The sequence below is a fragment of the Peromyscus leucopus genome, chromosome X (genome assembly GCF_004664715.2).
Source record: "Peromyscus leucopus breed LL Stock chromosome X, UCI_PerLeu_2.1, whole genome shotgun sequence".
Classification (NCBI taxonomy): Eukaryota; Metazoa; Chordata; class Mammalia; order Rodentia; family Cricetidae; genus Peromyscus; species Peromyscus leucopus.
The window spans coordinates 33,384,490-33,400,083 of NC_051083.1; the positions used below are offsets into that span (position 1 = coordinate 33,384,490).

At 37.3% G+C, this 15,594-nt stretch overlaps 1 protein-coding gene across 2 annotated transcripts in view; it reads left to right on the forward strand.

Annotated features, from left to right (window-relative positions):
- Ppef1 (protein phosphatase with EF-hand domain 1) overlaps positions 1-14,129 on the forward strand; it is a 124,933-nt gene extending 110,804 nt beyond the window's left edge. For both annotated transcript variants that reach the window (XM_037199093.1, XM_028873261.2), the window contains 4 exons: positions 1,700-1,806; positions 6,969-7,132; positions 8,702-8,786; positions 9,936-14,129. In XM_037199093.1, the coding sequence (XP_037054988.1) occupies positions 1,700-1,806; positions 6,969-7,132; positions 8,702-8,786; positions 9,936-10,135 (556 nt within the window). In that variant the 3' untranslated portion in view covers positions 10,136-14,129. The remainder of the gene's footprint in view (positions 1-1,699; positions 1,807-6,968; positions 7,133-8,701; positions 8,787-9,935) is intronic.
- Positions 14,130-15,594: the final 1,465 nt, after the last annotated feature.

The window sequence follows — 15,594 nt, forward strand, 5'->3', positions numbered from 1 at the left end:
CTTTAAGTTAGGGAAGAACTGAGGTTATCAGAACATAGGGAGTCTGCTTTGCTTACCTGAGAACAAAAGGCACAATGAAACCAGATCACTTCCTTCACAAAACCTAAATGATAAACCCAGCAATGACGACCTGGCAAAATTAGGATCATTCAGTTTCGGAAAAACTACCTTTTGTTATTTGTTTGTGTGTGTGTGTGTGTGTGTGTGTGTTTTTTTTTTTTTTTTTTTTTTGAGACAGGGTTTCTCTGTGTAGCCCTGACTGTCCTGGAGAGAAGCCTCAGATTTTTAAAATCCATTTTGTATCCTAGAATCTATACTCCATGAATACTGAAGATGTCTGTGTCTCAGGACTATTCTGTTCTTCTGTTCCTCCTTCAAACTCATTTTATGAATGATCTGAGGTAGAAATTCATGTTGAGGTAGTTAACTAAGTATTCTAGCATTGATCAAAAGATTGTCTTTTCTACTAAATTATACTATCTCTGTTAGCTGTATGTGTTCTCATAACACTTGGATCTATTTTTTGAAGTTCCTGTTATATTCTACTCATGTGCATATCTTCTTTTATCACAGCCAGAACCCATTTTGTCTCACTAATGTGTAGGCAGTTTTTCATTGAGACTGCCAGCTCCCCAATAAGTGCACAGAGCCTTAATATTAATTATAAATACTTTTCTGATAGCTCAGGCTTGTTACTAGCTAGCTCTTACATTTAAATTAATGCCTATTTCTTACCTACCCTCTGCCATGTGGCAGTACCTTTTTCAGCACAGCATATTCATCTTGCTTCCCTCTGTGTCTCCTGGCAACTCAGCCCTCCCTCTTCCCCCTGCTCTCTTTTTGTCCACAAGTCCCGCTTAACTTCTACCTGCCCAGCTATTGGCCATTCAGCCCTTTATTAGATCAATGAGAGCAACAAATATTTTCAGTGTACAAAAAGATTGCTCCACAGCACTAATATAATGGTAAATTTCAATATCTCATATAACAAGTTCCTTTTTTCAAATAATTGTTTATATGAATCTTTCAAATTCCAGAAAACTCTGTAAGATCTGTAATCTTTAAAAAAAAAAAATCCAGGAAAATACTATTTGTGGCTGTTGTAATTGCTGACCCTGTGAGAATGTGAAACTGGATCATAAACAAAATGCAAAATAAAAATTAACAAAATAGCTGAGCATGCCCGTACATAAATGTAATCCCACCACCCGGGAGTCAGAGGCAGGAGGATTTTGGATTGTAGGCTAGTTTAAGCTCTGTCTTAAAAGAGAATTTTCAAATCATCAAGATGGCTAAGCAGGTAAAAGCACTTCCTGTGCAAGCCTAGTGCCTTTGTTTGAGCCCTGGAACATCTATAAAGGTACAAGAGGAGAACCAGCTCCATAAAGTTGTCCTCTGATCTGCACATATATACTGCACACACCCCATCACCGCATCCAATTGTCAAATATAAAATGTCTATGAAGTGAAAAAGGAACAATATACAAATAATAAATACAATAATAGTAATGTTTCAAATGTCTAACAGATCTCAAAATGCACACACAATATGTTAAATTTACTACCTAGCAACATAGTATGTATAAACATAGACAATTTATTTCAAGTGGAAACTGGTATGTGGTAAAATAGCACATTAAAATTAAGTAGAACAGATGATTTATGTAAGTTTCACTGAAATGCTGTTCTCTTAACACAGGGTGAATGCTATGGAATTCAATGCCTTCAAGATATTAAAAGAAAGAATGCTTTCACGAAAAACTGATCTCATCAATGCTTTCCAGCTCCGTGACTATGGTAGATCAGGTAATAAATTATTTACCATTTCTCAATGTATCTGCCTATATGCAGAGTAGGTTTTCTTCAATGAGACTTTAGTTCTTCTTTGTTGCTAGAAAGGAATGATAGAAAATAAAGAATCCATTAATCACTAAAAAATATCACTACGTATCTCCTTTGCAGTAAGCTTCTTTGAACTCCAGAGACTAACAGCCCCGAATTAGACTTCTCTTTTGGTTGCCTGTGAAGAAACAGATTCTGGAGGATGCAGAATTGTAATGTGTTTGTCAGCTTCCGGTGTCTTAGGCTCATGGCTGCCATTCTTCTGAATGATTAGTCGAGCCGGCTATAGAGGCACATGGCTGTGATTCCCAGGCTGAGGCTGAAGCAGGAGAATTATGAGTATGAGGCCAGCTTGGGCTACACAGAGAGATCCTGTCTTTGAAAAACAACAGTCATAACAAAAAGATGATTTGAATGACATATGGAAGCATGACGCGATGAGTAAGCACCAAAGGCTAGACTGTGCTGGCATGAAGGCTGATGTTGCTCTAGCAACCATCCTGACACCAAATTCCAGGATGGTAGGAAGAGAGAAAAGGTGAATTTTGAATTTCTGTACCTTCAAAGTGGCTAAATAATGCTCCCAGCTGCATCTTTGAGGAAAACATCCTTAATTGTAGCCACTAGTATATTCAGAGGTTAACATCAATTAGTATGAGCTTGCAATTAAGGACTGACTATTAAACAGATGAGTGAGCTATGATGACTAAGAGTCAACAACAAACCCCAGCAAATAACAGAGCTAGTTTCCCCAAGGAAATCAGCTGTTGGAGTTGTCATATACAAAATATAAAATGTCTAAGAAAGGAACAAAGGAGAACCACGGATACGTGCTTGAAAGATTTGAAATATGATATGGTTTGAAGAAGCAGCAAATACTTATAACACTGTGTTTATTAAAATGAAGAGGAAAACAGAGCTGGCGCTGCATACCTGTAATGCCAGCACTTGGGAGGTGGTGGCAGGAAGTCGGGAATTTGAGCAAGCTGAGCTATGTGAGACCTTGTCTCAAAACAAAGACAAAACCCCAGAGAGTGAGAAAGAGAGTGTTCATAATGAATGTGTTAAAGAGAAGATTAGCCTCAAGAATTAGATTGAGAGATATGAACTTCAAGGCTAGCCTAAACTGCACAGTAACCCCAAGGCTAGCCTGAGCTATGTAGTTACCCCCTGTCTCAAAAAATTGTTATGGACAGCAAAAAGTGAAGGTTTAACAAATATTTAGTCAGGATCAAAGTCTAACATATATCAGGGTACCAGAAAGGAAGACTACAGAGACTGAAGGGGAGGCAAGCTATAGTCAACATGATAATGCCTGCAACTCTTCCAGGATGGATGACAGACTCCTGGAGAGAAAGAGGAACAATGATTCTCAAATAAATAAAATCAGATCCGCACTTGCATTCACTTGTAATGAAGCTGCAAAGAGCCAATAGGGAAGAGGACATTCAAATACAGGCAGAGAGGAAACACATTGCTACAAAGACACAGACAGCAGTTAGACTGATAGGCTAATCAGCAACTGAGGAAAAAAAAAGCCAGTAGATAGTGGATCATATATACGAAGATTGGAAGTTCTGTTTAGAAAAATAGCATGAAAACATTAACAGAAACACAGCTGGAACTACTCTTAATAGCAAACAAAGTAGACTCGGAGGAAATACACGTTACTAGACATGAAAAGGGACACTTCGAGATAGCAAACACTTAATTTGCCAGTCAAATTTGTTCTCTGTGTTTATGTTCTACTGATATAGCCTCAAAATATGTAAAACAAAACTGAGAGAGCAATGAGCAGAAGTAGAAAAATCTGCCATCATAGTGGGAGATTTTAATATTCTTCCCTCAGCAACTAAAGGAGACAGACCAAAGATAATTCCCTGACAGAGTGAGCAGCGGTACAGCTCAATATAATCTAACCATAAAAATCCCTTTTGGTGGCACATGCCTATAATCCCAACACTTAAAGCAGAGGCAAGGGAATCACTAGTTCGGTGCTAGCCTGTGATATATAACAAAATACACACAACAACTATGTGCACACATATGCACGCACACATACATACTTTTGGAAATGAAATGTACTTTTGAATAATCCTTGAATCAAAGAAGAAATCACAGTAGAAATTAAAATACTCAAGCTGAATAGTAATGGAAATTCACCATGTAAAGTTTACAGAATACAAAGAGAAACACTGGTCACTTTGAATGCATGTATTTTAAAAGATGAAACTGTTATCAACTAATAAGAAAATAGTTCTTTGAAGAAACTAGAAAACTTGATAAAATGAAGAAAGAGCACACAGAAAACACAGGTTCAAGTACAATTAACCAATAGTAAGATAGAAAGAGGTGTTATTATGGAATTTATAATCATTAAGATCATAAGATACATTATAAAAATTTGTCTGGCAGTGAATTAGAACTTTACATCAAATGGACATATTCCTAAAATATGTACATCTATACACACATTCTAAACTGAGACAGAAACAAATCAAAAGTCTTAATGATTCTGTAACTGTTAAAGAAACTGAATCATAAAATTTGGAAGTTTCTATAAAAAATCCCTGATTTCAGGCAGCTTCATTCAGCATGACAGCAGGCACTGAAGAAAACTCTTACACCACCTTTTATAGAGACGAAGGACAGAATATTTTAGGAGGTCAGTCTAACCTTTGTGCTTAAACCTAACAAGAATACGGAGGACAATTAAGGGCTGTAATGGAAATTTCCCAAGTTCCAGCCCTGAGAAAATTCCTCCCAGAGTCTTGGGGAAGACCTACATCAAGTGTGGGGTATCTGAGGGAAAGGAATCTATATACACTACGCTCTTTTGTCCATTTGCTTTATTCCTTTATGACAAAACTCTGTCTATACAGCTTCACTTTCATCCTGAGTCTCAGTTCCTCTTTGTACCTACTTTTTCTGTCCCCTCATAGCCCTGGTAATAACTAAGTCCCCATCTTCCTCGTCTGCTCCTTCTTCCTCCATCTATCCTTCCTGGCTCCTTACCCCTGGCCCTGATAAACTCTACAAGAGATCTGCCTTACTCTCTACAGAATCTCTGTTTTCCTCTTTTCTCTGGCCAAGCAGTTCTGTGTCTGCCTCTGGAATTCCACTCCAGTCCTTACTCCACCTGGTTATGCAAAAACCTCCTTTGTTCTCAGTCAATTGCTCTGGAAAGCCACTAGGCCTGAAGGCAAGGGATGCACAGGAATCAAAGCTGTGCATCTACAGCCTGCTTGTCTCCAAGGCTCAGTGGTGGAGTTAGTTACCTAGAGGTTCAGCAAGTCTGAGAAGCAGAACTGTTTGCCAAATGGTCTAGTAGTATACAGGCCCACAAGAAATTCATAGCAAGGTGCAGCTGAATATTAAAACTGTATAGCATCAAATATTCCGTGATAAATGGCTTCCCATTTGACGGACCCTTGGTCCATCAAAGTATAGCTTTTATACACAGCTGAATCTCTATAATATATTCTTATGGCCTGCAAGAGGGCTGATCTTATTGATAAATGTATATGAAAAAACATGAAATAGTCAAATATTAGAATATCACAACCAAATTTGGATTTTGCTATGAATACCGGGAATTCCAAGTTGTTTTGTCATTCAAAACCCAGTCAGTGTAATTTGATATTTTAATAAAGATATCCTATAATTCACTTAAAAATAATTATTTGATATATTTTACCCTATTTTATGGTTTAGTTTTATTTGGAAATTTTTGAGACAAGTCTCTACAACAATCTGGTCTCAAACCCCATATGTAGCTAAGGATGAATACCTGAACTTTTGATCCTCCTGCCTTCACCTCCTTTGTGATGAGATTATAGATTTAGGCCACCATGCCAAATTTATGTGGTACTGGCGATCAAACCCAGGGCTCTGTGCATGCTAGACAAGCAGTCTACCAACTGAGCTCCATCCTGAGACCTGATCTCATGGTTTGTAAAAGCATTTAGACAAGTAAGAATAAATGTTGAATGTGGTGGCTCATGTCTGTATTCTAGCACTGGGGAAGTGGAGGGAGGAAGAAAAAGAATTCAAGCCCAGCTTCAGCTACATATTGTATTCAAGGTATGGGCACTGTACACATATGGTGCCCAGACATACATGCAGGCAAAACATTCAGTCACATAAAGTAAGTCTAATAGTGAAAGACAAACTATATATATATATATATATATATATATATATATATATATATGTGTGTGTGTGTGTGTGTGTGTGTGTGTGTGTGTGTGTGTGTATTTATGGATAAATATTGATATACTTAGTAGAAAGACTAGAAATAATAAATGTGATTATTCAAAATCATTTAAGTGCTGGGCATGGTGACTCACACCTATCGGAAAGGATGAAGGAAGATTATAAGTTTGAGGCCAGCCTGGGCTATATAGTGAGTTCAAGGCTAGCCTGAGTTATATATTGAGACTCTGTTTGGAAATATAGCTTGCCTATTATATATACTAGGTTTGATCCCCAACAAAAAGTTGCTTCAAATGAATATATATCTTCAATAATCAGAAAAATAAAAATATCTGTGGTTTGACAAATTACAATATAATATTATATTGTATAATATTATAATACAATATAATATTAAACCAAAAAACATTAGTTGGGAAAAATAGATGAATGATATGCTAAAATATTAAAAATGAAAGTAAGTCTTTTTTCTGTGTTTTCAAATCCTCTGTAATACCTTACTTTGTATATTAGATACAGGGAAAAAGATCTTTTCTTTTTTCTTTTTTCTACTTATTATTTGTTTATTTGGTTTTTTTGAAACAGGGTTTCTCTGTGTAGCCTTGGCTGTCCTGGAACTTGCTCTATAGACCAGGCTGGCCTTGAATTTTCAGAGGTCCACCTGCCTCTACCTCCCAAGTGCCCAGCTACAAATGGAATTTCTTTCATGTGACTGTAAGATTTACAGAACAAAAAATGTCTTTACTTATTGTTCCCTCAAGGCTCTAGAGCCTGGTCAGATAGATCATGGAGGAGAGCAGGGGGCCCTCAGGCCTCAAAACTACAGGCTGCCACTAGCTCTGGCAGAGAGCATGCACCTTTATTTTGTCAAATTATACACCAATCATATGGGCTTTTGTTGTTGCTGTTAGGGAAGATTTCACTGGCCCAGTGGGCTTTTTCTATGGAGAGCATTTTGGGGCTGAACTTACCATGGAGATCTCTGAGGTCACACCTGGTAAACATCGACAGTGATGGAAATGTTGACTACATGTCCAGCTTCCAGGATGTCCACATTGAAAAGCCTGTGAAAGAGGTGAGTGACATATTAGTTCCAGCTAAAAATCGGGTTCCCTCAAAATACCCTTTGGACAACCTCTAAGCAACAGAATGCTTTCAAAAGTTGAGGGTGGAGTTATCTAATGAATGGGAATGACAGTTTCAAGAAAGGCCAAAAGGGAATCTCCCAGGAACGTGGTGAGGAGGTTGGGAAATGTGTGCATTCTCTGTAGAACAGACAAAATAAAAAAGCTAAACTTTTGTAAGCAAATCTACATCAAATCTGACATTCTTAGTTTCAAGCGCTGTCCAGCAAAAGGGCAGATATAACAATGTAACAACAGTCTCTCATAAAAAATACCACTCACATGCTCAACATACATGTACAGACTTGCTGACATGTCCTAGAATATCCCCTAAAGTATTAAAAGATACAAAATATCTTATTAAAATGACAATACCACATGAACACTGATCAGATCCCATCTAACTAGTGAGCAATTCATCAGCGATAAAACACAGTGAATGGGAAGGAAGACTTGGGTGATCATTTGCAGGGAAGATGGGAAGAACAGAGAGAATCATGTAGGCTAGATGGGAAATTATCCATAGGAAGAAGGCTTTGGGTGGTAGAGACAGTTTACCACAATGAGTCAGATCATAGGCTTCAGCACACAGGGACTACAATCCAAATAGCACTCAGTAGCTACCTTACCTCTGGGAAAGTTGCTTTACTTCTTTGTTTTCTGCTCCTATCCTTTAAGACCACAGAAGATGAGGGATTCTATGAGCAAGGGGCATCAAGATCGTGGGAAAACCTACAGAGACATCCAAACCAAACTAGTAGGAACTCATGAAATATAGATCAATAGCTGTGGAGCCTGCATGGGACTGGACTAGGCCCTCTGCATAGTGAGACAGTTGTGTAGCTTGATCTACTTAAGAGGCACCCGGCAGTAGGATCAGAATCCAACCCTGGTACATGAGCTGGCTTTTTGGAGCCCACTAGTTATGGTGGGACACCTTGAACAGCCTTGAGGCAGGGGCAGGGGCTTGGTCCTGCCTCTACTGAATGTGCTGGGCTTTGCTGAATCCCCATGGGAGGCCTTACCTTCTTGTAGGAGGGAATGGGGGGGTGAATTGTGTGGGGGGGGAAGGCTGGAGGAGTGGGAGAAGGGAAGAGGGGGATCTGTGATTGGTATGTAAAATGAATAAAAAATTTTCTTAATAGGAAAAGACCGTAGAAGATGAAATCGAACAATTCCTGAAGACCTTTCTGTAGATTTGCAAGTGCTATTTCCTGCTGTCATGCTGACTGTTTGTCCCTGTAGCGCACATGAGCAAATCTTTAATCTAACTCAAACTGGTTAGGCCAAGTGATGTCTTGCCTTCTCGTATATGAGTCCATGCTCTTAAGACCTAGTTCAGTGGTAAAGCACTTGCCCAGCATGCTTATGGGACTGTGGGTTTATCCCTTAGCACCATAAAAAGATAAAAAGAAAGGAAAAAGAATTTGCAAGATTATTTTGTATTCGTTACATTTGCTGAAATTAATCTGTATTGTTAATCCTTAGTATTTTAACACCTAAAAAATTTTTTATTCTAGATGAAATCTAGTCTAATTGAAACTTTGTACAGATACCGATCTGACCTGAAAATCATATTTAATGTCATCGACACTGATCACTCAGGTAAGTGAACGTTGATTGGTTCAGGAGTACTACAAAGCAAAAACTAGTTTTTTTTTTCCCTTGAACTCAGGACTCAGTTTTCACCAATTTCATTCTTCATCCAAACTTGGGGAAACATGAAGAGAAAAGATAAACTAGTGTTTAAAATCATTAGTAATTTAGCTTGGCCACAAATTCTGTGCTGGAGACCATAGCGTTCTACAGAAGCCTTTGAAGTCACTGGTCTCCCTGGAATAGCTCCTTTCTATAAACCACCAGCAGAGATGAGAAAGACAACTCACTCTCCCTTGATCTTAGCCACAAGGCTAAGAACCAATTAAGGATAATTCACTTTCTGCTTTAGTATCTTAGCTAATATGAAAAAGAGTTCTAATTTTGTTCAAGGGATTGGAAAATCAGTTTTGATTTAGCTTTGATATATAATTACTGATTTTCTAACTTAAAGATGCAGGGCTGGGAAGAGAGCTCAGTCGTAGAGAGAGTGCCTGTTGTGTATGAGGCTCTGGGTATCATCCTCAGCACCCTGCCACCACCCCAACCTCTGTGCAGAGACATTTGAGTATGACAAAGTATCAATAGTGATCCATGAAAGTAGATTATGGCATATCAAAACAGCCACAGTGGGTTTATGAGATGACTCATCGGGCAAAGGTGCTTGCTGCTGTCCATAATGATCTGAATTCAATCCCCAAGATTCATCTCTCAAGTTGTCCTCTGACCTCAGCATGTGCAATATGGCTTGGGCTGTGGGTACACACACACACACACACACACACACACACACACACACACCACCTCTCAGGATACTTTCTCCTGTTTTAATGTTGCTCTCTATTCTGACATCCTTCCGTGTCCTGCACCCTGGGATTTTAGTTCTTATAATTTCTACACCACTTTTGTCCACATCTGCTAACTATGTCTTCACCTGTTACTCTTTTTGGCATTAGAATATTCCCAGGATCCTTGGTAGTTGCAAGTGGCATATTGTTTCTTACATGTATGATCTTATTCTTCTGTTTCCTTCAGTGTTTTGAGTCTCAGGCCTATTAGTGAGCTTGTAATTAGGACTGTTCAGTCAGTGTGGCTTCTCCCCTACTCTTTCAGGGGGGTCTTAACATTGGCACTTAACCTTCTCCTGTTTCCTTTTAGGTATGATCTCTATGGATGAATTCCGGACCATGTGGAAACTTTTCAATACTCACTACAATGTTCATATTGATGATTCCCAAATTGATGAGCTTGCCAACACAATGGACTTCAACAAAGATGGAAGCATAGACTTCAATGAGTTTTTAAAAGCTTTCTATGTAGTACATAAATATGAGAAGCCAGACAGCCATCCTGATTAAGATGAACAAAAACTTCTTCCAGCCTCCTTGAAAACAGCTGACCCCAACTTCCAGTCTTAACCAGGGCCCTTGAAATCCATTGTAGTAGAGAAAAGTAGAGCCTTATTTACACTGCAGGCAGATGCACAGTGTGAGTGTTGGTAGCCCTTAGCAAATCATTATTGGTAAGACTAGGTTAAATATCAGTGATGAAATATACTTCCAGTATTGGGATCCATACATTGCCAGTGATAAACTAGGCTTGAGCTTAGTGCTGGTCTCAGATGATACCTAATCAGGAGGCTAGAGCAATTTGGAAGCATCCTGAAGAACCCGCATAGCAGGAGAGAATACCATTAGGTAATATCTGTGAGTGGCTGAGGAGGAGAGGAATGCTAAACTATTATTGAAATAAAATATTTCCATCATCAAACTGTAATCATTTTTGGAGATTCCATAACCAACCATCTTCAGTGGGGGACTACCTTCAGGGATGAGGGCCATATAAGAATCTGAGAAAGACTGAGAACGATAGTACCTCTATTTTTCATGTTTGCTGGAAATATAAAGTCAGTATGTTCAGATTGAGTCTTATAATTAATGTGGTCTGACAACTTGACTGATAAGACAGGGCCCTGGTTATGTACACTATACAACTTATTCTGCTGTTCTGATTGTATATCAAACAATTTATTTCTGTCTAAGGGTGAGGTTATATTTCATTATTTTTAAAGCTTTAGAACTCAAGATCAAGAAACAATCCAGATCATACAAGCCTGCCTGCTACATATATCAGAAATAATGGATGAACTGTACCAGGTATCTTTTGAAATGACTATCTAATCTTATAGAAAAGCAAAAGAAACCCTCAGGGGCAGGAAAATGGTATAATTGAAATCGTGGTAATACTAGCATCAGACAAGATAGGTTTTAATGCTATCGATGTAAAAACGCAACTTTCACCTCAAAGAATAAGTGATAATTTATTTAACTATGTATGGCCATGCCCAGAAACCTATCTTACCTCCAATTCTATGTTCTAACATAGCAACAGTTTCATAAAGTTTTACAGTGAAAAAAAAAAGAAAGTTATATATCAAAACACATTAATACATTGGTGGAAACATTGATTATGAGGGTTATAGCAAAGTGTGGAATTCTCCATCATAGGCCTCACACACTATCGATGACACTGTTAGAATGGATTGATGGAAGCTAGCGGCTTGTTAAAAATACATCCATACTGGTTTTTTTCATTCTTTTTTAAAATTAAAATGTAATTACATCCTGTTTTCCCTTCCCTTTCCACCCTGCAACCTCTCCCATATATGCCCCCCCCTCCCTGCTCTCTCTCAAATTCATGGCTTCTGTCAAACTTAGGAATGGGTAATGCATGACTTTTAAAGGGACTGAAAACAGCCCAAAATAATTTGACTTGGGCTGAAACATTTGAATTTTCCACAATCACAAAATGAAGGCATTTGGCCTTGTATAATCTTTATCACGGGTGCACCTCTTTTTTTTCCTCCCCCATGGGAACTTCAGTTCACAATACAAAGAACACTGTTGAGGACTTAAAGATCATTACTAAATGCTAAAAAGAATAATTCACCAGGAAGAAAAAGTAATTTTAGATGTATGTGCATCTAATAGCAAAGCTTTCAAATGAATGCAGAAATTTGCATACGTGCTAGGCTAAATTGATAGAGGAAGCTTTGTGATATATCTTTTCAATAATTTGTTATGGAAATATAAAATAAATGTATGGAAGATTGGACAGCCTAACTAATTAACCTGATGTGTCATGTGAATGTATATGAATGTATGTGTATATTCTATATAGATATGTGCATGTGCAAACACGTTTATGGGACTAAAATCAGTTTTTGAAACATGATTTTTAAGATCAACTCTAAATAATACACATTTTAAGTACACAGAAACATTTATCAAAATAGACCACAATTACTAATCAATGAGAAACATTATATTCTCTGATTCTAATGCAATTAAATTCAAAATAAATAGGTACAAGGCCCTAGGTTTGAGCCCCAGTACTGAAAAAAAAGTAAAAAGCTAGCCATATTAATGGAGACTAAAAAGGGATATAGCTATAGATTTATCATAAAACTTTAAAAAGTTCACAAGAATTTTGTAACTTTATACTAAATTTTAACAACAACAACAACAAAATAACTGCTACATGAAAACATTTTGGTTGCTGAGATAAAATACCTTTACTGAAAGAATCACAGAGGAGGAAAGGGTTTATTTGGCTTAAAATTCCAGGTCCCAGTCCATCTTTTCAGAGAAGTCAAGGCAGGAAGTCAAACAGCCAGTCACTCACAATGCAGTCAAGAGCAAAAGAGAATATACACACTCTTGCTTTCGTGTGCTGGTTTTCACATAGCTTTCTCCTGTCTCATATAGCTCAGAGTCCTCTGTCTAGGGAATGGTGCCATCCATTATGGGCTGGACAGCAGCTAAGGAAAAAAAAAAAAACAAAACCTGAGGTCGTCAACTCCTTTCCTCTTATCTCATATTAAAACTGTACAAAACATATTACAACTATAAAAAAAGTGTATAAAACTCCTTTCCTCTTATATTAAAACTGACTGATAATGCAGGGTTTGAGAAATGTCTAAAGCCTCAGGCGGGCTCAGATGACCGTTTTTGTTATTTTGTGAATATCATTTGGTTATTTATTCTCAGAGTTTTTTTTTTTCTGGAACCCTAGAAAAACCATATAGATGTAGTTGATGCTCATGCTCAGAGCTCATACTTACCAGTTTTCCTGCTCACTAAAACTTATTTCCAAAATTAAAATGTGCAATCATGTGAAAAGGTGGTGAAAAAAATAGTCAAATGCATGGTTCCAGTTGAGGTGAAACAAGATGATACTCTGCCTTTCTGTTTAAGCTTTCAGATCATAACCAAGTGTCCTTCTAGAGATAAACTTACACATCACGCTTTTCATGTAGGTATGTGTATGTGTGTGTGTGTGTCTTCGAGAGTTTGCTATTGAAAATGGCTTCCAAGCTAGTAGTGAAGTGTTGCCTAGTATTCCTTAAGTGTAAGAAAGCTGTGAGGTACCTTATGGAGAAAATACATGTGTTAAATAAAACTAATTCAAGCATGTGTGATAGTACTGTTGGCATGAATTTAGTGTTAATGAATCGACAATACACAGTAAATGAATTATATTTAAAGAGAAATACTTGTAAAACAAGGTATATATTGATCAGTTCATAGAAATGGTGGCCAAAGCCTGACAGGAACCCAACCCTATATTCCCCAAGGAGCATTCTTTCAGTATTTGCTAATCTAGTGTTCACTTATGATATAGAGATCCAAAATACTATGAATAAGGAGAATCAAGTGGGTTCTCCAACGATTTTCTCCTTTCTTTTTTAAATTTTGCTTCTCAAGGGCATCTATTCATTCAATTCGTTGTGAATTACTTAGGGGTATTTATTGAATAATTTGTTTGTTTTTACTCATTTATAATGACACTTCTGTCATATGGTAGGCTCCTACATGCATGTGACTCTCATTTTAGGCTGCTTGTTACCATCCACTGATCTGTGGAGGTATTTTCTCACAAATGTTTCATGTATTGAATACTATAGCTTTATAATTTTCTTGCTTTCTGGTACCATGAACCCTGCCCTCACCTGGATTCTTCAAATTTTTTGGTCCTTTTACCCTCTGTACACACATTAGAATCAGCTTGTCAAATTTGTGAAATTAGCTATTGGAGTTTGAGAAGAATTGTATCATTTATAAATTAGCCTTTACTGTAGTGACTCTTCCTGCTCATAAACATGACATATTTTCTAATCATTTTAGAATTTGGTTACCTACTTTAATGAAGAACTTTAGGTCATTTCTGTAATCTTTAAAAGAGATTTATGCTGAGGAGGAGTACCTGAGAGGGTTTGGAAAGAAGAAAGGGAAGGGGAGAAATGATGTAATTATAATCTCAAAAAAATTATTCCAAGATATGCCATGTGAGTTTTTGGTATTGTTATTATTCTATTTTTTTCCAATCTTCCCCACTCACAGAGTTCTATTTTTAGGGTATGATTTATTCTTTTCTATTCTTCAGTTGCTTTATGTGTTTATTGTGTGATCTGTGTGTATTTGTGGGGGAGGACTTATTTATGTGTTTGTACTATGTGCAGACACTTGATCAGTCCGGATTGTTCACTTGTGGGCTTTCTCATTTTTCTTTGGAAACTCATCATTAATAGCACTTTGTCGTTGTTTTACATGTCTGTATGTCTGGAAGAGTCCATGACATTTGGGATGTGGGCGCTTTTCTTCCATGTCTTTGTTTGACTTGTTCCCAGGGGTATCAGTGCTTAAGGGACTGTTCTTATGTAACTTTTTAGTCTGGAGTCTCCTGATTATGTGGGTAGAGTTTAGCAGTATGAATTGTAGTCCTGTGGTTTTAAATTCTCAGAGAGCTTTTATTATTTTCCCACCCAAAGCCCGGTTGCCCTGTGGTCTCTCTTGTTTTTAAATCTTTTCATAAATAAACTAGTTCTTTGAGGGTCTTGGCTTTATGTGAAGTTCTCAGTTGAATTCTCTACCCCCTAGAGTCCAAAGCCTCATTTCCTGTGCCTGTGTAGGGTATTAAATCCCAACCCCTTAGCTTCTGGAGACAAATACCCCCTGTTATCTCAGGCATTCACTCTTCTGCTTTTTCTTTTTCCCCTTTGTTTCTGGCACCTAGGGGTTGGCGTTTATTATTTGTGAGCCTAGTTGTACATTTAAAATAATCATGAGAGATTTTACTCAGTATATCTAGGTGATTATAGTAAAAGGATTTTCATGTTGTCTGAGTTGCTATATTACTAGCAATGATAAATAGTTTTTGTATTCTTTAGTCTGATAATACACTGTGTTTTTAGTGTTTGTTAATAATCTTTAGACTTCAAATTTTATCCAATGATTAAATGTTCATAATATGCAATGCATTTGGATTATATAATGTGTGTCATTTATTGGACCACAGATTTTTAAAACCTTGGTAGGACTTCTGATTTTCTGTAACAATTTTTGCACAAATGGTATATATTATATATTTTTTTTAAAGCAAGGCCACACCTTTTTTTCTTTTCGCTTTTCCTTCTCCAGCAATATCATGGCCCTCATCCATTCTTCCTCACATACAGAAGCCATATTAACCCACTTTAGGACTTTCCATATTTTTATTCTCTGCATATAAATTATATAGAACCATTTATATCCTCATATATATGTGTATTCATATACATTTTAGGACAATCACAGAGTTTTTATTTTGTGTTGCATTGAAAATGGAATTCGATAATCATTTTGCCATTCTGCTTTTACTATTCTATGGTGCGAAGGCCCAGGGACCTGCCCCAGTTCCTGCTCTTTTATCTTTTGAGTAGTGATACAATTGAATGCGCCCCTGGCCCCCCAAGTTAATGTATTGAAAACTTAATCTC